General features: G+C 42.6%; 1 protein-coding gene across 1 annotated transcript in view; it reads right to left on the bottom strand.

Annotated features, from left to right (window-relative positions):
• The window catches only part of LOC137649748 (dymeclin-like), a 130,422-nt gene that overhangs the window by 847 nt on the left and 106,439 nt on the right, over positions 1–23,136 (bottom strand). The window contains exon 8 of the mRNA XM_068382696.1: positions 9,542–9,849. Within this exon, the coding sequence (XP_068238797.1) occupies positions 9,542–9,849 (308 nt within the window). The remainder of the gene's footprint in view (positions 1–9,541; positions 9,850–23,136) is intronic.

Raw genomic sequence — 23,136 nt, 5'->3', positions numbered from 1 at the left:
GCGGTCAAGGAGTTCCCTCTTCCTAGGGATGATAGTCCTTAGACTAGACTCTTTTGAAGAAAAAATCTCCTGTCAATCTTCTTTCTTAATAGTTCCCCTAGATCCCCATAACCTTAGCACAACTGAAAGTTTGTAGCTTCGTGGAAACAAATGTTTCAGGATGAAGTCGGTCAACAACATTCGACTCAGACCCTTTCACACTTAGGATTCCCCCGACCTTGAAAAGGTGAAACCTCATGACTATGAGTATAACTTATACCCTGTGAGAGGAATCAGATGAGTTTCATACCTTATTTCCATTGACGAGTCCAGCTGAAACTGGCTACAGACTACGATACCCAGATGGGAGGGAGAAGGAAATGAAGAAAACTGATGGATGTCCTTCTTAAAACCTAGTGTAACACAGGATCCTCAACCAATGGCTACTGTCCCCTGAAAGGGCGTAAGGTAGCTACTGCACCTGTTAACCTGCCACAATAGGCCCTATAGAAAAGGTGTCTAGAGATATATGTGTCACATCGCTCAAATAGCGAGTGGTGAATGTAGATTGGCGTTTCCAGATCCCCGCTCTTTAGACTTTGGAGATTGAGAAATTTCTCTTAAATGCCAGTGAGGCAGCCACTCCCCTAACTTGATGGGCTTTGGGTTGTGCTGCCTCTGGGTCTCCGTAAATTGCTCTCGTAATAACTTTCTTGGGCCCGAGAAAGATGGTGTTGCGAGAGATTCTCTTCTTTACCTTGTTGGTACTGAGGAAGAGATGACGGAGGCGTGGCCTGAAAGGTCTGGTGCGCTTCAGGTATTTCCTTAGCGCCCTGACTGGGCACAATAACAATAGGTCTGTATCCTGTGTTACCTTATTGAGGCTGGAAAATTGAAATTCTCGAAACCTTTCATCGGGCGATGAAGGATTTTGAGTTCTGGCCACAAAGCCTGGCACGAAGTTGAGAGAGACTTCCCCCCATCCTTTAGAATGGGTGATGTCATTAGACAGACCATGTAGTTCACTGACCCTTTTAACCAAGGCCAGAGCTACTAGGAAGACTGTCTTAAGGGACAGAAAGTAGTCTGAGGTCCTATTCAAGTACTCAAGGGGTGGACCCTTCAAGGAACGTAAGACCAGGGACACGTCCCAAGGTGATGGTCTAATCTCAATGGGGGGGGGGGGGGGCAAGATCTCTCAAAACCTCGAATCACCAAGGTGATATCTTATGAGGTGGAAAGGTCAACCCCTCTCAGTCTACAGATGAGGCTCAAGGCTGAGCGATAGCCCTTAATCGCCGAGACTGAGAGGAGCTTTTCCTCCCTGAGGTACTAAAGGAAGTCTGCCACTAAAGGAAGAGAGGGATCGAGTGGAGGCACGCCTCGCCCTCTAAGCTGCAAACACTCTCCATCTTGCTTGGTAGAGGTTTGTGGAAGATTAGTGCAGGTGCCGGGGCATGTGCTCAGCCACTTTCTCTGAAAAGCCTCTACGTCTGAAGAGTGACTGGACAGCCTTCAGGTGTGAAGCTTCAGTAAGGGAATTCTCCTGTGGGGGACACCACTGTGTGGCTGCATCAGCAGAAGGGATTCTGGAAGAAGAAACCTTGGAACTTGAACCAGCAGGGAAAGCAGATTTGCGTACCATTCTCTGCTTGGCCATGCCGGAGCTATTAGAGTTAGCTTGCAGTTCTGGGAGGTCCTGAGTTTGTTGATCACCCTTCTCAGCAGGCAAAAGGGTGGAAAGGTGTATGCGTCCAGGTTGTCCCAAGACTGTTGAAGGGCGTCCTGGATCGCTGCCTGATGATCTAGAACTATGGACCCGTAGCGGGGAAGTTTTGCATTCAGAGAAGTGGCGAACAGGTCTATTGTGGGGAAACCCCACAAAGCTATTACTGCCTTCGCTACTCGAGGATCCAAAGACCATTCGCCACTAAACACTTCGTGATGCTTGCTTAGTTGATCCGCCACGATGTTTTTCCGACCTGGAATAAACCTGGCTGTGAGAGAAATGTCGTGACCTTCCGCCCACTGGCAAATCTGTACCGCTAGCAGACAGGTCTCTTGCCAGAGTACCCCCTTGCTTGTTGATGTACGAGATGGCTGTGGAGTTGTCACTCATCAGCACCACCTCTCGTCCTTGTGGATCTTCTACAAAGTATTTTAGGCCTTTCCAGGCTGCTAACAATTCCAGGTGGTTTATATGGAGAGTTTGTTCTATCGGAGACCAGACTCTGATGCTAACTTCAGGCCTAGATGGGAACCCCAGCCCCGTAGCGACGCATCTGAAAAAATTTTGAACTTCGGATTGGGGCTTTGGGGGGGAATGCCCGTCTGAGTATTCTTTCTAGCTGACCACCACTGAAGATCTTTTATCACCAGAGCTGGTACCTCCACGGGAAAGAATGGGGAATCGTTCTTTTGGGACCAATGGGTCTTCAGATGCCACTGGAGACTTCACATTCTTGATCTTCCGCCTGGAACTAGTTTTTCCAGGGAGGAAAGATGGCCCAGAAGACTCTGCCACAAATTGGGTGGAGGAGGCAGTGGAGACAAGAGTTGGGCGATGGATTGTTCCAGTCTCAGAAGTCTTGTCTTCCGAAGGGAACACCCTCCCTACCTGGGTGTTTATGGACATCCCCATATAGTTCATGACTTGAGTTGGAATCAAACAAGACTTCTCTACGTTTACAAGGATCCCCAGATCCTTTCAAAGGTCGAGAAGCCTTCTCAAGTGATCCAGAGCTTGTTCCCTGGATGAGGCCAGGGTAGCCAATTGTCTAGATACCTTAGCAGGCATATCCCGTGCTTGTGTGCCCAGGAGGAAACGTGTTCAAAAACCCTTGTAAACACCTGTGGGGCGGTCGAGAGGCCGAAGCATAGGACTTTGAACTTGAAGCTTCGACCCTGAACCAGAAAGCGCAGGAATTTCCGAGTTGAGCGATGGATCGGTACTTGAAAATATGCGTCTTTTAAGTCCACAGATGCCATAAAGTCTCCTGGATGCACCGCTTGGATCACGGAGGCTGCTGTCTCCATTTTGAATGGAGTCTGCTTCACAAACTGATTCAAGGTAGAGAGATTGATTACTGGTCTCCAACCCCCCGAGGCTTTCTCTACCAGAAAGAGGCGACTGAAAAACCCCGAGGTGGTGTTGAGGACCTGTTGGATGGCGCCCTTTAGAAGCATGCTCTGGATTTCCTGAGCTAGGGCTTGCTGTTTCCTTTGATTCCAAGGGACCTGGGAGGACAAGATCGGAGGAGGAATTAGAGGAGGAGAGCCTATGAAGGGGATGCGGTACCCCCAACGAAGCACCTAGATGGTCCATTGCATGGCCCCCATAGCTTTCCACCTCCTCCAACTCCCCTGCAGGCACCTCCTACGCACTGGAAGGGGGGAGCCGAGACCTTATTCTTGTCTAGGGTTCCTCCCTCTGCCTTTACCCTTGGAAGGAGCCGACTTTCTTCTGCCCATAGGTTTGGCTACAAAGGAGGGGCGGCTGAGGCTCTTGGCTGGGAGTGAAGCCGCGGTTGTGGTCTTAGGTTGTGGAGTTGGCTGCTGTTGCATTGTGAGAAAAGAGGCAGGCTTTTGCATCACGGTGTCCTGCATCTTTTTCCTCAAAGTATCTAAGGTAGAGGAAACTGCTTGCTTAGAAAATAGGAGAGGTTGTGGATCAGAGTTTTTCAAATCTGATCTCTCAGCCTTACCGATGCTCCTATGAAGTCTGGAAGCTACTGATTCCCTCCTTTTGAGGACCCAATTGCCCCACATGGTCGCTGTTGTAGCAATTAGGAAGTCCATTGTCTTGGCCCTAGCAGCTAGGACTTCCTGTAGGGACTGCATGGAGTCTTGGTTTGACAGGTCTTCGTGACTCGCTAGGTAGCCGACTGTACCAGACCACGTGTCAAACCAAGATAAAGCCTCCAGAAAGGACATTGAAGCCACTTTCATTGCCGAGGCTTCTGTTGCTCTGAAAGAAACTGGAAGAGTAGAGAGTCTCTCCGAGGAGCAGCCAGGTGTGAGCCTCGTCGTGAGGGGATCCAAGGTCAGAGGAGAAGGGTTGGTGTCTCTGACCTTGTAAAAGCACTTTTGCCTAGTAAATGGGAATTGTAAAAGTTTATAGGGTCCTTGAGACTTCAAGGAACCAGTTTCTCCCGAGACCACCTGCGAGACGTTCCTCAGACAGCCTGCAGTGTGAACAGACCAAGGAAGTTCAATTCTGGTCTCAGGGTTCGGTGGAGGACGTCATAGCCCGTCTAAAGCTGGAGTGTCAGTATGTTGAGGAGACAGATGCAGATCGCCGAGGCCTGAGATATTATACATAGTTCTTTGAGCCCTCAAATAGGAGGACTCTAAGTCCTTTGACGGTTGCTTTTCTGAGGAATCACTAGGCTGCTCTAATTCCTCGCGAGTTATTACAGGGGGAAGGGCGACAGAAGTCGGAGTGTCTGGAGGTAATGGCGAAGTAGGAGACCATATTAACATTGCTACAGGGGAAGGCTGAGCGCTAGATAATGGCGCCGTGAGCGCCTGCCCTTGCATGGAAATCGATGGTCTAGGAGAAGGTGACCAAATTATTGGTACTGTCCTAGTAGGATTCGTAAAGATTCCTCTCTTTGAAAGGTCTGAAGTACGAGGTGGAAGATGTCGAATTGATCGGCGATCTGGCCTTTTCCCTCTGCTCTCAACATAAGAGAAGAAGGGTTGAACCCCTGCATCTTCTTCCAAGGTTTTCGAGAAGCTCGTATTCCGTAACGCAATAGGGAGCAAAGGAACCAGGGGAGTTGTCCTGTCTGAAACACGAGGGCGAGGTGATTGACCTGGCGAGAGTATGACCGGATACTTGCGCGATTGTGAAGTCGAAAGGCGAGAGTGCTCTTTCTCTGATGATACGGAGTGAAGGTGAGGAGAAGTGCTCTTTCTGACTTTCCTAGAGCGATCAGAGATCCTCAAATTAATATGTGAAGGAGAGGGTTCGAGGTCAGGGCGTGCTTTGCCCTTGACCGCACTCCTGGCGCGATTAGATGAAAAATCGTGGGAAGAGCTTCTCTTAAGGAACACTTATTACGCTTTGGAGAGCTCTCTTGTGACGAAGAGTGAGAACGTAGCATAGCGCTCTTTTTCTTGAACACTTAGACGATCCCTCGCGAGAGGAAGACGACAGTGAGGCAGAACGATGACAAGAGGAAGCGCTCTTCTTAGGTTTGTAACAAAGCGCTTACAGTCTTGCGGCGAGATGTCTCATGAAGAGACAGAAGGCGAGGAAGTACGAGAGCGATGATCTCTCTCCAGCGAGAACGTCTGGGTGAAGGAGAGCGAGCTCTCCTTTTCCTCTTCTCTCTCTCCCTCCTGGCCTCCAAAGAGGAGGAGGAGGAGGAGGAGGTACTGCGAAGTTTTCGCTTGCGATGCTGTGATTTTGTAGAAGCGCAAATGGAGTGAGAAGTAAGCGCTGCAGGAGCTGCAGTTACTACATCCAGTGAAACTTCAGCGGGCACCAACTGAGTTGACAGGAGGTAGGCGAGGTCAGGAACTCCCGAGGGTTCCAAAACAGAAGGGACCTGAGGGACCACCTTACCCAAGAGGAATTGGTTCCAAACTTCCTCTGAAGAAGAACCAGGAAGTCCCAGAGCAGGCCATACCGCTCGTACATGATCTGGAATGGAAGCGGTAACGGAGATATTCCCAGTGGCGGAAAATATTGCCCCACTGGGGGAGACAACGTGATCCGCCTGACCAAGAGGAATGGGGGTTAAATCAATGGTGCCACTCTTCCTCGACTTCCCCGGAGGAGGGAGGCAAGGAAGAGTCTGAAGGGAGAGAACGAGAGGCCGAAGAAGAGGCCCGAGACTCTTTACCTTTTGACGGTGAACCTGGAGGTAACTAGTCCCTCTTGGATTTCTTCTTTTTCCTCTTCTCGAACTTTTCCCACTGAAAGGGCGACCACTCTCTACATACTTGGCAGGGGGAGCCTTCAGAACACCTATGACCTCTGCATGCAGGGCACAGGGAATGAGGATCCACCTCCAGCGGCGAAATAAAGGTGCCACAGGATTTCGGGGGAACCCCGGGACACTTCCTCATAATAGAGGACATTACATTTAACAAAGAAAAAAGAAACAGAATTAATCAAAAACACAACAAAGAAAGGCTAGTCTGCCAGTCAAACAAAAGCATAGCAGTGGTACCACTGCGACGGCTAGAATTCGATTGAAGGTAAACAGTAGCTACCGACTGGCAGTCCCCCACAATTAAAAGGTGAATAACTACCTGCCCGGTCGTTAACGACCTTGTTAAGGTTTTTCTGCCGTATTTTCCAGCTCGCGTTAGCATATCTCCTATAGCAAAGAATGAGGGTTTGTATCAAGTGTAGGAACAAACAATGATTTTACATGAGCTATAGTTTGCAGAAGAGAAAATATATTCCTCCAAATTTTCATGCTGTTTAAAGAAACAATTCAATTGACATACTAATTTGTTGATCCAAGATTGATGTAAACCAGATCAATTTCCTAAACTAAGTGTAGGTTACAATTCAAAATGACAATGGTTAGAGAATTCTAAACAAACATAGGATATTGAGCACAGCCTTTTTCAACTGCTGTCTTGACCTATTGAGATCTGGATCATCAAAATAAAAGAAAAAACTCAAACCATGAAGGCCCAACCTTTGTATGTCGACATATTAAAGGAAAAAGAAAAAGACTAAAATCATTAATGGAGGCCTAGGCTCTTTCTGCTCCTGAATCCCAAAATAAATAGTAACACGTACATACCAACAATCCTACATATTGTTATACTATTTCATTAGTTATTACAGTGGTATATGTTGGGCTACGAAAAAACCTCCGTCACAAGAATAAATTTGCTTAAACAGATGGATACTGAGACGCTAGGGAGTAAAGTCTAGTATCCAATATTTAACAAAAGAGTAACAGATTGAAACTTGCCAGAAAAAATTATGCTACTGTCGATCTATTGTTTCCTTATGTTCTTTTTAAACTTAGTAAGTTACGACCCAAGGATAAAAAAATTGGTTTTGACAAAGGAAAACCTATTTCTTGGGGTAGTGCTATGTGATTTTCTAAGACTTTCCTGTAAAAGGATAGAGAAGGGAATCCAATATGACATAATTTACCAAAAATATATCCCCCAGCTCTGGGGCAAATGCTTCAACATGCAAAGCATCGACTCATGTGTATAAGGGAGATCCACAAATTTAGGCAGTAATGAACTCATCACAGCACCTATACTGGAATTACCTAACAAAAGATGATACGTTATCACCAAAAACAAACTATTACTGGAAACAATGCTACCTGTAGCCTAATTTGTGCCAAACCACCGTCTTCCATACTCGGAGTGAGAATCAAATATCCCTTTCCTATATGGTATAACTCTAAGGGATATGGAGGAATTACCTAGTTTTACCAAAAACTTAACCACTTTATCAAGAGACCAAAACAGTGAAGGGATTGGTGGATATGGTCGCTGTAAAGCAAATGTCAAGAGTAACCCTGTGAATTATGTCTGAGTCTAAACCTACGTCAAAGGCCCAATTGAGAGGGTTAGTTAATGCAAAATTGTAGTACATGATTGTTGATGGCTAAAACTTATCTTGAAAGAGGAGGACCATAAAGGAAGCCATTAGGTCTGAGGTTATCTGGCACAGATACCTATATCTCAGGAAAACAATCCATGCCTTCCACACCAACTGGTATTGTCTAGTGGAAGAAGACCTCTAACAACCTATCAAACATGTCATGTTTTGAGCTAAAAAGTCCCTACTGAATATATGAGAGAAAATCTACACTAAAGTTCTTGGTCAGAAAGAAGGAAGCGAAGATATTCTGAATCCCTCTTCTCTATTGCAGTTGTGCTGACCGAAGAGGGTGTAACTTCGATCTCAAGACACTGAAACAGTGGATACCACAGGCTGCTCGGCCAATGAAACCACTGCCCCAAGATGCACAACAGTTGTTATATTAGCAACACTGCTCATGAAATTTAACCTTGGTTTCATTTATTTGTAACATAAAATTCCTAATTGTAAACATTAAATCATTAGCATCTCCAAGGAGAGGATTCTACCTCTCCCTTCAAGGGACCTTACTATCTACCCTTTTCCTGACATGCCAGGTGGTTGGTCCTTCAAAAAGATACCTTCAAGAGGAAGAGGTCACAGGCAGTCCTGATTGGGGACAGAGAAGATTGCAGAGCTGCCTCATACTTTGTTATAATAGGTACTTCTCTATTGTACCTTCAAAAGAGGACCTGAGTTTCAGCGCCTCTTCCTCAGCACTGGCAGAACCATGAAAGAGGAGTTACAAAACACATCTTTTTCTAACTGCGCTAATACTTTGAAGACTATATGCTTCGACCTTTCTGGGGGTCGAGGTATCAGCTCATTGTAGAGCTCATGCTCATGAAGTCAGGGTATTCTAGTAGGACTGGTGATTGGGTTTGGTCAGCCATAGAACCTTCTTAAGGGAGTATACCAACACGTCCTTCAACTTTTCTGTTCTTGGCCATGTGGTGGCTGCTCAAGCACTTATATAGCCTGCCCAGTTCACTTATGGCACAAGAAGCATCTTGTTAATAATAAAGTGTTCAATGTAAGTAGGGAGGAAATGTAAAATAACTGGCTTCTCTGCTTCTTTTTAATTCCCATTACTAGGGAATACACTTTTGCACTATTATGAATCTGATACTGTTAATCACTAATTTTCCTCATTCTCCCTTTGTAAGGGGGAAGACTGTGGAATGGATACCTATCCTTCGGCCATTATAGGCCAGGTATTCATTGCCAGACTGCATTTCCCCCTTGAGGGAGAAAGTTTCTTTCATCGACCATATACCAACTAAGTACTGGTGAGGTCCTATCAAAATACTCATTCTTCTGATGGGCTGACAAGAGGTTACTGGGCTCATTTCCTTTACTCGTGTATGGAACCAATGAGACTTGCATTTCCAAAGAAGAAAAAGAAACTAGTTCAGTTCTTGGGGGCTTCCTACCCAACAATAAGTGAGTTTAAAGGACGAAAGGTTTGTATACAAGCAGGAACAAATAAAATTTTTAAATAATTTTTATTTTTCCTAGCTATACAAACCTGAATCCTTTTAAATTAAATTTCCCACCTTAACCACCAATCTTAGTCCTGAAACGAAGGTCAAAGGGGAGGAGTCTTTGAAAGGGGTGAGGGCGGAGCTACTCGCCGGGATCACCATCTGTCATTAACTACCACGTAAACAATTTCACTGTGTATTTCAGCTCTGTTAAAGACATTCCTTATTTTAAAGGCATCAAGTATGTATAGGTAGGAAAATACAAATTAATTCTAAAATGTTGTTGAATAGATGTTATTGAATATCATTTAAACTTGGCATAACTGAGATGAATTAATAATATTTAAACAACTACACAGACAAAACCAAATCCTCAATGGTGTGAATATAACATGCATAAGTAATAATATTTCCTATGTAATGCACATTATGTACACCATTGTAGATCTTATTTCCTCGATTATATTTACATGCTATTATGAATGATTATTGCACTACTTACGATGTCATGAATAGTTTTGTTAAATGAGTCATCTTCAGAAAGAATGAGCAGTATTATTAGGGACATATAGATGTGATGTGAGGTGCTATCTGGAGCATGATACAAAGTTCTGAGAATTGGCAGAATAAGGTTTTCCATATCAGTTCTTGACAGCACATAGGTTCGAAAATCTTCATTCTTATGCAGAAGTAGATAAAGAACTAAAGTTGTTTGGTCTTCTTGCAAGTGAGTATATAAGGTTTTGTACAATGTGGCAAATTCTAATTTGAAAGTAGCAACTGCTTGGGTAGGAGTACTCTCGGCAGGATCTGTAAAAAAAATAAGTTACAGTACAGAGCCACCATTATTACATAAAACATTCAATGACACAAATCAATACAAATACAGTATTTCAAAGATGTACAATAAAATCTGGAACCCTAACTATAGAAAATTTCAAGGACAGAGCACAGCCAGATTAATAAAGCTTATCTACTAATGTGCTTCTCATCTAAAGTGAACTATCTTACAACATAATTTCTGTCATGGTTTAACAAAACAATAAAAATCCTATCTGAATACTGTACTGTATAAATAACACATTTCATGTTTTTTAACTATTATTTGTACCGTACCGTAATTCGTAAAATTTAAAAAAACCCTTTGAACCTACCAAAAAAAAAAAGCCTAGTAAAATTATATTTTCATTATAAAATAAACATTTCAACATACTTACCCAGTGGATATATAAATAGCTTTAGTCCCTGACGTCACGGCAGAAATTCAAAACTCGCGGCAATCGCAGATTGAGTAGCCAGGTGTACAACCAGTGAGCTCTCACGCGACGGTACTTAGAACCACTCTATATTTCATCAGATTTTCCATGCCCATAGGTTTCTAGATGGGAGGAGGGAGAGAGTTAAATTATATATATCCACCGGGTAAGTATGTTCAAAAATTTATTTTATAATTATATCATTTTTAAACATCTGACTTCCCCGGTGGATATATATATAGCTGATTGACACCCTTGGTGGAGGTTCAGAGACAGCCAACATTGTTGGAATATTACTTAAGAGTTAAATAACAAGCTTAAGGGTTCGTACCTGATGAGGAAGCTGACTTTTATGATATTAGTCATTAGTTTCGTGTTGTCCCAACTCTATGAAAAAAGTTTCTCTCATATGTGTATGTATGTATGCATATATATATATATATATATATATATATATATATATATATATATATATATATATATATATATATATATGTATGTATATATATATGAATATATATAAGTAGGTAGTAGGTAGTAGGTTGGCCAGGGCACCAGCTGCCCGTTGAGATACTACCACTAGAGAGGTATTGGATCCTTTGACTGGCCAGACAGTAATGCATTGGATCCCTCTCTCTGGTCACGGCTTATTTTTTCTTTGCCTACACTTACACAGAATAGTTTGGCCTATTCTTTACATATTCTCGTCTTTCCTCATACACCTGACAACAATGAGATACTTAACACTTCTTCACCCAAGGGGTTAATTACTCTACTGCAATTTGTTCAGTGTACTTTCCTCTTGGTAAGGGTAGAAGAGACTCTTTAGCTGTGGTAAGCAGCTCTTCTAGGAGAAGGACACTCCAATATTAAACCACTGTTCTCTAGTCTTGGGTAGGGCCATAGCCTCTGTACCATGGTCTTCCACTGTCTTGGGTTGGAGTTCTCTTGCTTGAGGGCACACTATTCTATCTTATTTTTTTTTTCTTCCTCTTGTTTTTTTGAAATGGTGTGTTGGGCAGGCTTAATAGAAGGGCCATGGATGCCTGGTGGTTTATCAAGAGGTTGTCTTTTCCTTTTTCTGATTCTTTTTCTTCTCAAAACCATCCTTACTGTCCTCCCTTCAGTTGAAGTGGCTATCCTGGAGGGTATTTAGCCTTGCATGGTGTAACGGCTCCTCCATGTTGACCAGTTTTTCCAACTTTTTACTATAGTCTATGGGTATCATCAATCACTTTGTTTATAATTCTGTACGTATTGTTTTTGTTATAATTCTTGTTAATCTAGTTTTTAAGTATGATGTCTCTTTTTTATTTCTATTAATTCTTATGCTGTCTGGAGACATTGAGCGAAATCCGGGACCAGTACGTCCTAGATTTCGTCAATGTCGTCTTCTGTATTGCAATATTCGTGGTCTTCATGCAAATATCCAAGACCTTACAGTTGCGTCCAGACAGTATGATATTCTTTTGTGCTCAGAAACTTTGGTTTCTAATATGAGGCACTCATCTGAGCTCCTTATAACTGGTTTTAAGAAGCCAATAATGTTGAAACGTGATGCCATCCCTAGGGCCAGGGGAATGGCGGTGTATATTAGGACCGAGTACCCTGCTTCTCAAAAGTCCTGCTATCAATGTGGATGTCATGAGATTCAGGTAATAAAAGTTTGTGGCAGGCATAACAACTTTTATTTATGTTCGATCTACCGGAATCCAGACATGGATGATTCTATCTTCGATTGTCTTCTTACCATTATGGCTAAGATACAAGAAGATGATAGAAAGGCTTCTTTTGTCTTTGTTGGTGATTTTAATGCTCACCATAGGGAGTGGTTAAGTTCTATCTCTCCTACCGATCGCCATGGCTTAAGAGCTTTAGACTTTGCCTCTGAATCAGGCTGTGAGCAAATCATAAATGAAGCTACTCACAGGTCTGGTAATTGCTTGGACCTTGTATACACTGACTCCCCTGGCGTTATAACTGGTAAGGTTGGTTCTCCAGTCGGGACATCTGATCATGCCTTGATTTCATTATTAGTGAAGACTGAGCAGCCTGTCCCTGATATATCATATTCTTGTAAAATTTATATGAAATCCCAAGCAGACTGGAATGGGATTTTACATGATCTTTTGTTCTTGAATTGGTCACAATTATATAATAGTGTAGATCCTGTTGTCCCTTTGAATGAGAATCTAGTCAACATAATTGATAGGCGTATCCCTTCTCGTGTGCTAAGGTACCGAGTGAAGGACAAACCGTGGTTCAATGATGATTGTAGACGTGCTTTTTTGGAGAAGCAGGAGGCCTATCAACTTTGGAAGGGTAACAGATCAGATTTGACCTGGAACAACTATACTCAGCTTCGAGCTTTTGCTCAGAGAGTTTATGCCTCAACTGAAAAGGAGTACAATTTAACCATAAAAGAAACACTTTCTGGTACAACTCAGGAACATAAATGGTGGTCTACCCTTAAATCTGCACTCTTTGGTGTAGATGCAACAGTTCCTCCTTTACTTAAACCAGATGGCTCAGTCACTCACTGTCCAAAGGAAAAGGCAACCCTTTTGGCTGATGTTTTTGACAGTAAACAGAGTAATGAAAAACTTGAACTTCCTCATTCCTGTTTTCCTGAGGCTAAACTAACTAGTTTAGCTTTTCGATCTCGTGAGATTAAAGCTCTGTTGATGGACCTTGATGCTTATGGAGGTGTAGACCCAAATGGTATTTTTCCTTTGTTTTTTATAAAGACAGCAGATTTCTTAGCTCCAAAGTTATCTGTTATTTTGCGCAAGTTAGCAAGAAGAGGAGCTTTCAGCACTAGTTGGAGAATTGGTAATGTTACTCCTCTATGTAAATGTGTTTGTGGTAGCTCAAGTCCCACTGATTACCGCCCAATTTCCATAACTCCCATATTATCTAAAGTTTTTGAACGTCTTCTGGCAAAACGTCTTAATAGGTTTGCTGAAGGTAATCATCTACTCCCTAGTTTGCAATTTGGTTTTCGTAAAGGCCTTGGAGCATGTGATGCCCTTCTTACAATCTCCAATGCTGTACAGAAATCCCTTGATTGTGGTCGGGAAGTTCGTATGATTGGCCTTGATTTTAGTGCTGCCTTTGACCGTGTTAATCATGAGGCCCTTGTTTTCAAACTGAAACAGTTGGGAGTGGGTGGGTCGTTTCTTAGCATTATTATTGATTTTTTAAGTAATAGATCTCAAAGAGTTGTTGTTGATGGGCACCATAGTGATTATAGGAATGTGATATCCGGTGTTCCACAGGGTAATGTTCTTGGCCAATTACTTTTCATACTATATACACATGACATGTGGTTTGGCCTAGAAAACAAGCTTGTTGCATATGCAGATGATGCTACTCTCTTTGCATCAATTCCATCCCCTGAATGTAGATCTAGGGTTGGTGAATCCCTTAATAGAGATTTAGCTAGAATTAGTGCATGGTGCAAATTATGGGGTATGAAGTTGAATCCTAACAAAACTCAAAGTATGATTGTAAGTAGGTCAAGGACGGTGGTTCCTCAACATCCGGATCTCAGTATTGATAATGTTTCCTTAAATATGTATGACTCTTTCAAAATTTTAGGTGTGATTCTCGACAGTAAATTTACTTTTGAGAAACATATAAGGTCTGTGTCTTCTTCAATTTCACAAAAAATAGGCTTATTGAGAAAGTCTTTCAAGATTTTCGGTGATCAATCTATTCTGATGAAGTGTTTTAATTCTTTCATTCTACCTTGTTTTGAGTATTGTTCTCCTGTCTGGTCTTCAGCTGCCGATTCTCATCTTAATTTGTTGGACAGAAACTTACGGTCTATTAAATTTCTTATTCCTGATCTAGATATTAATCTCTGGCACCGTCGTTCAATTAGTTCATTATGTATGTTGCATAAGATTTTTCACAACTCTGACCATCCTTTACATTCAGATCTCCCTGGACAATTCTATTCTGTTCGTAATACTAGGCAGGCAGTTAATTCTAATAGCCAGGCCTTCTCCATCACGAGGCTCAATACTACGCAGTACTCTAGAAGTTTTATTCCAGCTGTGACCAAGTTGTGGAATGATCTTCCTAATCGGGTGGTTGAATCAGTAGAACTTCAAAAGTTCAAAGTTGGAGCAAATGCTTTTTTGTTGACCAGGCGGACATAGTCTTTTTATAGTTTATTTATGACATATTTGTTTTTGATGTTGTTGATAGTTTATTATATGACATGTCTGTTTTGACGTTGTTTCTTATTTTAGAATGATTTATTGTTAATTTGTTCTCTTCATTTATTTATTTCCTTATTTCCTTTCCTCACTGGGCTATTTTTCCCTGTTGGAGCCCCTGGGCTTATAGCATCTTGCTTTTCCAACTAGGGTTGTAGCTTGGATAGTAATAATAATAATAATAATAATAGTCCGCTTTCCTTATGAGAGCCAGCGATCCACTCAGGGGGCTGAAGACCTCTAGGAGCTGTCAAACCAGTCTAAAAACCTCTATGTTGACGGGACCTCAACCAATACCCTTGTTCCGGGCTCTCTCAAGGAACAAAATTGGCCACCTGCTAAAATCAATGATTGTGGAAGACTGTCGACCAATCTCCAAGCAACCATAAAAATACAAAAGTTCCAAGAGAAGAAAAGGATATTAGGATTATGGGAACGTAGTGGTAGATCCTTCTCCCACTACTGCACTCGCTGCTACGAATGGTCCCAGAGTGAAGCAGTCCTCAAAAAGAGTCTGGACACATTTCAAATAATGTGAAGCAAACACAGATTTACTCCTCTAAAAGGTTGTGTCCTTAATGCTTTGCAACGATCTATTCTGCTTGAAGGCCACCGAAGTTGTTACAGTTTGAACTTCAAGCGTCTTGGCCTTTATAAAAACTTGCAGTCTGCCTTACTGCCAAGTGCATGAGCCTCTTAATTAAGAGCCTGATAAAGAATGAAAGAGCATTCTTCGACATCTGTAACGAGGACTTCTAGACTGAGCTCCAAAGAGCTTCCGACTAGCCTCGCAACTCTTTCTTTCAGTTCAGATATAACTTCAGAGCACAGGACTCTCTCTAACTCCTCGCCAGCCACATCTGTAAGGTTCGGAATCTCCAAAGCCTTGAGTCAAGGTCGAGAAGGGCCTTCGTTCTTGGCGAGAAAGCCCAACTGCAATGAACAGATAGCTTTGTGATCTCGAAAAAAACAATCATTTAAGCTAAAAGCATGAATCCCACTGACTCTGTGAGCTGTCGCCAGACTGACCTAAGATAGAGTCTTCATCGTGAGGTCCTTAAATGAAGCTGAATGCAAGAGCTCAAACCTGTCACTCATAATGAACTTCAGGACAATATTCAGATTCCAAACTGGTGAATCCTGGAGCTGTTACTTTGATGTTTCCAACGATTTGATAGGTTTCTGTAGGTCTTTAACATTAGAAATGTCCAACCTTGATGGAAGAAGTACTCCTTGCTCCTGCAATAGGTCTAGTTGCTTCCTTCGAAAAAATCTCTAGTTCTTGTGAGTTTTTCGATAATCTGAAGACAGTTAGATGAAGAGCTTGGAGATTTAGATGGTACCTTCCAAGTGGGGTTGTTTGAGTAAATCCACTATTAATGAAAGACTTCTTTTGAGTGTCTACCATCCATTACAGTACCTCTGTGAACCACTCTCTGAGGGCCAAAAGAGGGCCATTAGAGTCAATCTGTTCCTTTCGTGTGACATAAACTTTTGCATCACTTTGTAATGAATTGAACAGTGGAAATGCATACAAGTCCATGTCACGAGCTGTTTGACGCTCGGGGTTGCATTCTGCTTGATGATTGACATCACGTCCCGATAGACGCTCGACGTCACGTCTTGCTGGACGCTCGACGTCACTTCCTGCAGGACGTTATGTTCCGCTAGAAGCTCGACGTCCCGTTAGGTGGACGTTCGACGTCACGTCTGTCTGCTTAACTCCTTGGGTTAAAATGGCTAAAATACGACATTTAACTAGGGAGTTTTAAAGACATTCGTCATCAAGAACATCTCGACAAGTAGCCTCACTACGCTTGGTGTCCAGATGTGAAGTTACCTGACACTCAGGGTCCAGGCCTGCTACTCTCTTGTTGTTCACAGGCTGATAAACTAGCATGAGCGAAGAGAGCTTCTGTTGCATATCTAGCAGCATAAGAAAAACAGGGTCAACTTCTTGTGGTACAGGAGACGTCACATCTACCGCAAGCTCTCTTTCTACCCCGTTTAAAAAACACACAGAGCGTCCAGAAGACGATGACCAGTTTAACGGTGGAGAAGGAGCATGAACCAATGTCATGCTAGACTCAGACAACTGTCCTGCAACTGGGTGAGTTGGACGTTATTTGACAGTTGTCGACATCCTTAAAGGATGTTTGGTAGGAGAGTTTTCTTCGGTAGAATGAAAAAACGCTCAGAACTGTTCCAAAGACTACAACCAGAAGCTTGCGGTGTCATGATAGGACGCTGATTGACCGTGTCCACCTTCCTCTTCAGAGGTATGGAAGTTGACGCCAGCCTCGTCTGGGCGCTGCGTCATCCAAAGATGACGAAAAAACTTGTACCTCACCTTTCCTATGATGAGCGTCCTGGGAAGTGTCAAGAGGTATGCTCGAGGAGGCGTTTGCTCGGGAGCTAAAGCCTCTCGTTTCCTTTGTCGTTCGACATTCCTTCTCCCAGGGGATATGAAGCTTGGAAGAAGTTTTTAAGGTCGACATTCCTTAGAAGAAGACTATGGATTAGAAGAACGACAGGTCCTAACAGACGCACCCTCTATTTGAGGGGTGGTGTTTAGACCGAAACAAAAAGCCCAAAACTGGACAACTTCCTCCTATACACGAACCTTCAGGTATTGCTTGAAGTTTGGATGGATGAGGATGTGGAAGTAAGCATCCTGGAGGTCTAAAGAGACCATCCAGTGGACCTTTCCTACTGCTGCAAGGACTGATTTCGATGTCTCCATGGAGAACTTTGTCTTCTGAACAAAGGCATTGAGAGCAGTGACATCCAGGACCGGACAATAGCCTCATTCTCCAAAAAGAGACATTTGATGTTGCATAGCCTGTCGCTTAGGCTCCTCTGTATTTGGCAGAGAGGTCTATCGGAGTAACTAATAAAGGAGGTTTCACTAGGAAAAAGATTTCGCATCCATCCTTTAGTAATAGCACGGACCAAAGGTCTGCAACTCTCCTCTCCCAGGCTCGCTAGAAGTAGTTAAGTCTGGCTCCTACTGTTGTCTGTGTGGTATAGAGAAAAAGTATGCAGAAACTTTCTTGCTGATTTAGACACCAAAACCTGTGTCTTTGACCAACTCTTGAGGGAGAAGAGAGGAAGAAAAAAGGGGGTGGTGCAAAGTTATCCTGCTTCATTGCCTGCATTCCTTAAGAGACTCAGCGATCCACCCAGGAGGCTGTAAAAGTCTCTGTGGGGCTGCCAACAGGTCCTCGACCTTAAAGTGGCTAGACCTCCACCTTTGCTATCCTGGCATACCTAATAAGGAAGCTGGCTTCATAGGTTTTTATGCCTCATTGCATCCAGCCTCCCATCATCCTCAAGCTCTATTAGATGATCGAGAATTTTGCTATGTACAACGACTTCTCTCACAAAGCCGGTTGTACTGCACCATTTGTTGCTCAGGGTTTTGACGGAGGATCAGACTCAAGACCCCAAAGACCTACATCCACAAGCACACAGCAAAAAAGAGGACACTGCCTTCTCTCACAAAAGCACTAATGCACTTCCTGCTGCTCCAGCTGAAAGTGTTGCTGCACCAACATCTGCAGTTAGGCTCTTTATGCTGTATTGAGTACATGCTATTGCACTTCCCTACCAGCACCATCTTAGTAAACAGAGACTCCTTTGACGCCTTCCTTAGTGAAAGCTCTGAAGGCGGGACGAGGAGCAGCAGGCACAAAATAAATTGAAAACTCTTCAGAAAAAAAAAACTCATGAGTTTCTTAAAGTCAACTGAAGGGAGAAGGATCTTAGGAACTTCTCCTAAGAGAATTCCACTAAAAGATAAATAGGGGAAAAGAGATCATCAATCCCTTCCTCCTACAAGTCTCTAACCGAGGTAGAGATGTCTTGTTTTCTAGGAGTCAACTCCTTAAGGTCCTGAATTCTGGCCTTAATGCTTTTAGAGGTTTAATTCTCGCCCTCTAACAGACACCAAGAGTTAGTTATAGCGGGCCTTGGTCTGAGAAAATAATACCTTTCCAGTTAATATTTATTTCAGTATCTTTTAATATAGCGCCTGGCGTAACAATGTTCCAAAGCTAGACGCTCACGGTCATTACGATCGGAACTAAGACGTTCGCGATCTTGAAACTCGACGTCAAGTCCAACTGCTGGACTCTTGACGCCATGCAACTGTTTGACACTCTGTGACACCTCTAACTGCTAGACACTCGACGTCAAGTCCAACTGCTGGAAGCTTGACGCCATGGAACTGCTGGACAATCGGCGTCACGTCTAATTGCTTAACATTAGACGTCGAGTCCAACTGTTGGAAGCCAGACGACTTGCAACTGCTTGACGTTCAGCATCACGTGACTCTTGGAACAATGCAGCTCACGATTCAGACGCTAGCGATATAGACGCCCGCGATTAAACATACTCGCGATTCAGACACTCAGAACTAGCCGTTCGCGTCTAGAATTGTCGATCATCGAACAAGAGAGACAAAGAAGTTGCACTAAGTTACAAACATTGTGTTAAACTCTAACAGCAGTGTTAGTAGCTAGCTGGCCAAAGCTGTGCGTTCGGCGTTAGATAACACTTTTACCTCGCCTTACCTACGGCAAGGGCAAGCGTTCTGGGAAGCGACAACAGGAACTCTCGAGGGGACTTCTGCTCGGGTCTTACAAGACGCTCTGCGCCAAGCTAACCCCTCTCGTTTCCTTTCGCAGATCGACATTCCTTCTCCCAGGGGTTAGGGAGCTTGGAAGAGGTCTAGGGCTAGGATAACGACAGGTCCGAGCAGAAGCACCCTCCACTGTATTGCATAAATTCACTTCACTAATTTAGCACTAAAAAACTTGCACTTTTAAACTCTTCCACATAAGACCAAAAGTAGACATGCCCGACGTGAGAGATCTATTCTGTTAAGGGCTTGAATGATAAAGCACTAGGTATTCTCTGAATCCTATATAAAATGTAACAAAATATTTTATATATAATATTAAATGAACAGATATAAGAATAAAGTATATATATATATATATATATATATATATATATATATATATATATATAAACAACCCTTATTACTTAAGGGTTTCCAACAAAAGATGATTTGCCACATTTAACAATTGGAACATCTATATATATATTATACAAACGAACAAGTAAACAAAGATACAAACAATCGTGAGACTATATCGATTGTCATGAATACTACGTAGTGTAAAATTAACTGTACGCTAATTTTCTTTAATCTCTGCTAAAAGATTACCTAAGGAAAAAATACTAAAAGGACAAATATTTATGTAAAATAACACATTTCTTTTTATCTTATAAAACTTGAATACTTTGGTTTTTAAGAATTTACTTTTCATAAATAACGATACAAAGAAATTTATAATACTGTATCGATTGACTGAGAACTGCATAGCGGAAATTAAACTGAACGCTAGTTTAGTTAATCTTTGAAAACAAATCAAAGATTATCTAAAGCAAGTATACTAAAAGGACAAAAATTTCTTAAAATAACATAATCCTTTAATCTTATAAACTTGAACACTCTGTAAGATAGTATTCACTTATCCTTCTTTGTAGAAAAAGAAAGAAATTGCAAGTCATACTATAGCCTACGTCATATGACTGTGACGTCATAGAGTAGGGGGGGGTGTTTACCTACCGCCATCATATTTTTCATTAGTTTACAGTAGGTTTAAAAAACTTCTAATCCTACCTTTTAAGCTATAAACATAGCAATCAAATACCAAACAAAACCAAAATAAGCGAATGTCTATAACCAATTTAGGAGTACATCACCAAGATAACTGCCAAAATTCAGTTTAATGACGAGTGAATATCCGACGATGTTGCTCGCATGAGCGGCAGAGAAAATCTGATGAAATATGGAGTGGTTCTAAGTACCGTCGCTTGAGGGCTCACTGGTGGTACACCTGGCTACTCAATCTGTCATTGCCGCGAGTTTTGAATTTCTGCTGTGATGTCGGGGACTTAAGCTATATATATATATCCACCAGGTAAGTCAGATGTTTAAAAAAAAAAGGTTTTGACAGAGAAGAATGACAAATTTGTAATTTTTCTTCCATACAAACATTCCACTATTTACGTTGGGTTTGTTGTTTTTGGCAAATCTGAACTAGCCATGATAATCTTAAGTGAGGGATAACTACAGCACCCGCTAGTTAGAGGGTAGGGGTGGGGGTAGCCTGCCTACCTCGCTCACACACCTGGGTTGAGTAACCACTTTGCTTACTGGCAGGACTTCTTGGGAGATAGGGTGGTAGGCCAATGTGTATAAATAGTGGAATGTTTGTATGCTAAGAATAATACAAATTATTACAAATTTGTCATTTGTTCCAGCGCAATTACAAACCTTCCACTATCTATATTGGGTACACTTACTTTTAGGAGGGAGGAAGTCCTTACCAACAGGGTTTGGTATTTTGACCCGGGGTTCTCTCTACTTCGGTAAGCTCAAAGTAGTAGGAACCCTACCCTCGCTAAATTCTCATGCTATACCCTATTAGGGGCAAGCATTATTAGCGGCCTGCAAAGTTTGTGTTCGTGAAACTTGCAATGCGGCCGGTCTATAATGTAGGAACTCGAATACAAATCCGAGATTCCTTAGAATTTACTCAATGCACGCCCTCAAAGAGGTATTAGGGATGCAACAAAATATTATTTCTATACTTAGTATAGACAAGTGAAAGGAGTCTTACCTTCAGAGAGGCGAGGTCAGCGTGTGCTGAGGGATCATGGTGCTATTTTCCCCGGTGGGAAGAAGGTAAAACAAAGAAGGAGCCAGTCATTCTACTGATTCACCCCAGACTAACCCAGGTAACCTCAGACCTCAACACACTGCTGCTAGTCCATCAAGGAGCTTTATGTGTTTCAGACCACTTGTTGTGCAGCCACCACATGATCTATGGAAAACATGTCCAGGTTCTTGTGGGTTACGTCTTGCAGGTAGTGGGTGGTGAACGTTGTTTGACATTTCCACGCGCCCTCTTGCAGTACCTGCGCCACAGAGTAGGTCTTTTTGAACTTAGGGACGTTACAATGTCCCTACCGTCAGGAGCTCTGGGTCGATTGTAAGGAGGAGGGTCTAAATTGAGTGGAATTCCTTGTAACCCTCCTCTTGACCTTTCCCGTGCTGATAAACAGTGCTGACACACGGGGGCAAGCTGCTGCCATTCTTTTAAGGTAGGGCCTCAGCCTCCTCACTGGGCAAAGCCCCAGTTGGTTTGGATCTTCAGTTAAGAATGAAGATTTTCTATCCAGAGTGGGCCAAACCTAGGGTACAGCACACCCAGATTTCGAGTCTTACCAATGAACTCAGGGACACAACAGAGAATTACTTCTCCCCATCTCTTAGAGTAGAAGACGTCAAAAGATAGATCATGAAACTCGCGAACTCTCTTGGCCAAAATCCAAACCGAGTAGAAAAACGGTCTTCCATGTAAGGAGGCGATCTGTTGCCAGGCATAAAGGTTCATAGAGAGGGACCTTCAGAGACTGAAAGACCCGAACCGCGCTCCAAGGAGAAGGTCCAAGTTCCGACTGGGGACAAGTCATCTCAAAACTTTCTATGACGAGATGCATCGAGAGGAGTGATACCCTCTCCACGACATCAGCCACAAAAGACCAATCACTTCGCTTGGATGACTGACGCTGAAAAAGCGTCTGAGGTGTCTAGACATCTTTCCGCAACTCGTTACAAAAAGTCTCTCTGAGAAAGGAGGTGCTAGACAGTTTCCAGGCGTAAAGTCGAAGCGAAGCTGCGGCTTTAGATTGCCTGCCAGACAAAAGACCGGTCAGTAACTACTGAATGCAACCAACTACTCCCAAAGGATAAGATTAAGATGTATCTTCAATCTATTATTGGATGGGTAACATGTGGTAAGTCTATCTACGGACCAGTAACACAGACCCGTGAGCAGGACAAGCATACAGACATAGCTCGAATTAAAGTTGTGTCCAAAACTCGGTTGGAGAACATTGAAAACGTTTGTAACCGAGATTTCTCTTTCTTATGAAAGAAAAAAAAAATTTGTATTTCTTTGTCTCCGATAGGTAAATCTGGCATAAGTATTGAATATTTCCTTCTTGGGGAACTGATACGCTTATGAGAAGTTTTCAGTATGCTATTTCTACGAAAATGGAGATTTTCGATCGGTAAGAAAGGAAGGAAGTATACTACCTATGAAGGCAGATCGTATATACAGTATGTCTGGTTACGGAAAGGTAGACGAGTAATGTATAACCTGGTTTCTAGTAAGGGATATAGCCATTACAACTCATTAGAACGGAGTTCTAATTGTAAGATGGTTTATAGCCCTTGTTGGCAGAAAGATCACTTGCAACCAATTGTACTTCCCCACCTGCGTTAGCACATGCATAATCTTTGCCTCCAGGTAATCGTTTGAAAACAAATCTGGTTGTGGAACTAATGTATGTGCAACAAATCGCAACATTATTGCCCAAAGGAAAATTTGATCGTTGGCTAGCTGTAGTATTTTTGAAGATGTGAACGCATATGCCCACAAACAAAATATACAGTTATTGAAGCGATCATTGCATATGCCCACAAACAAAATATACAGTTATTGAAGCGATCATTCCTGGCTTGCACACATATG

The sequence above is a fragment of the Palaemon carinicauda genome, chromosome 11 (genome assembly GCF_036898095.1).
Source record: "Palaemon carinicauda isolate YSFRI2023 chromosome 11, ASM3689809v2, whole genome shotgun sequence".
NCBI lineage: Eukaryota > Metazoa > Arthropoda > Malacostraca > Decapoda > Palaemonidae > Palaemon > Palaemon carinicauda.
The sequence above is the reverse complement of the archived record's forward strand: the minus strand, read 5'-3'. Positions and strand labels throughout refer to the sequence as shown.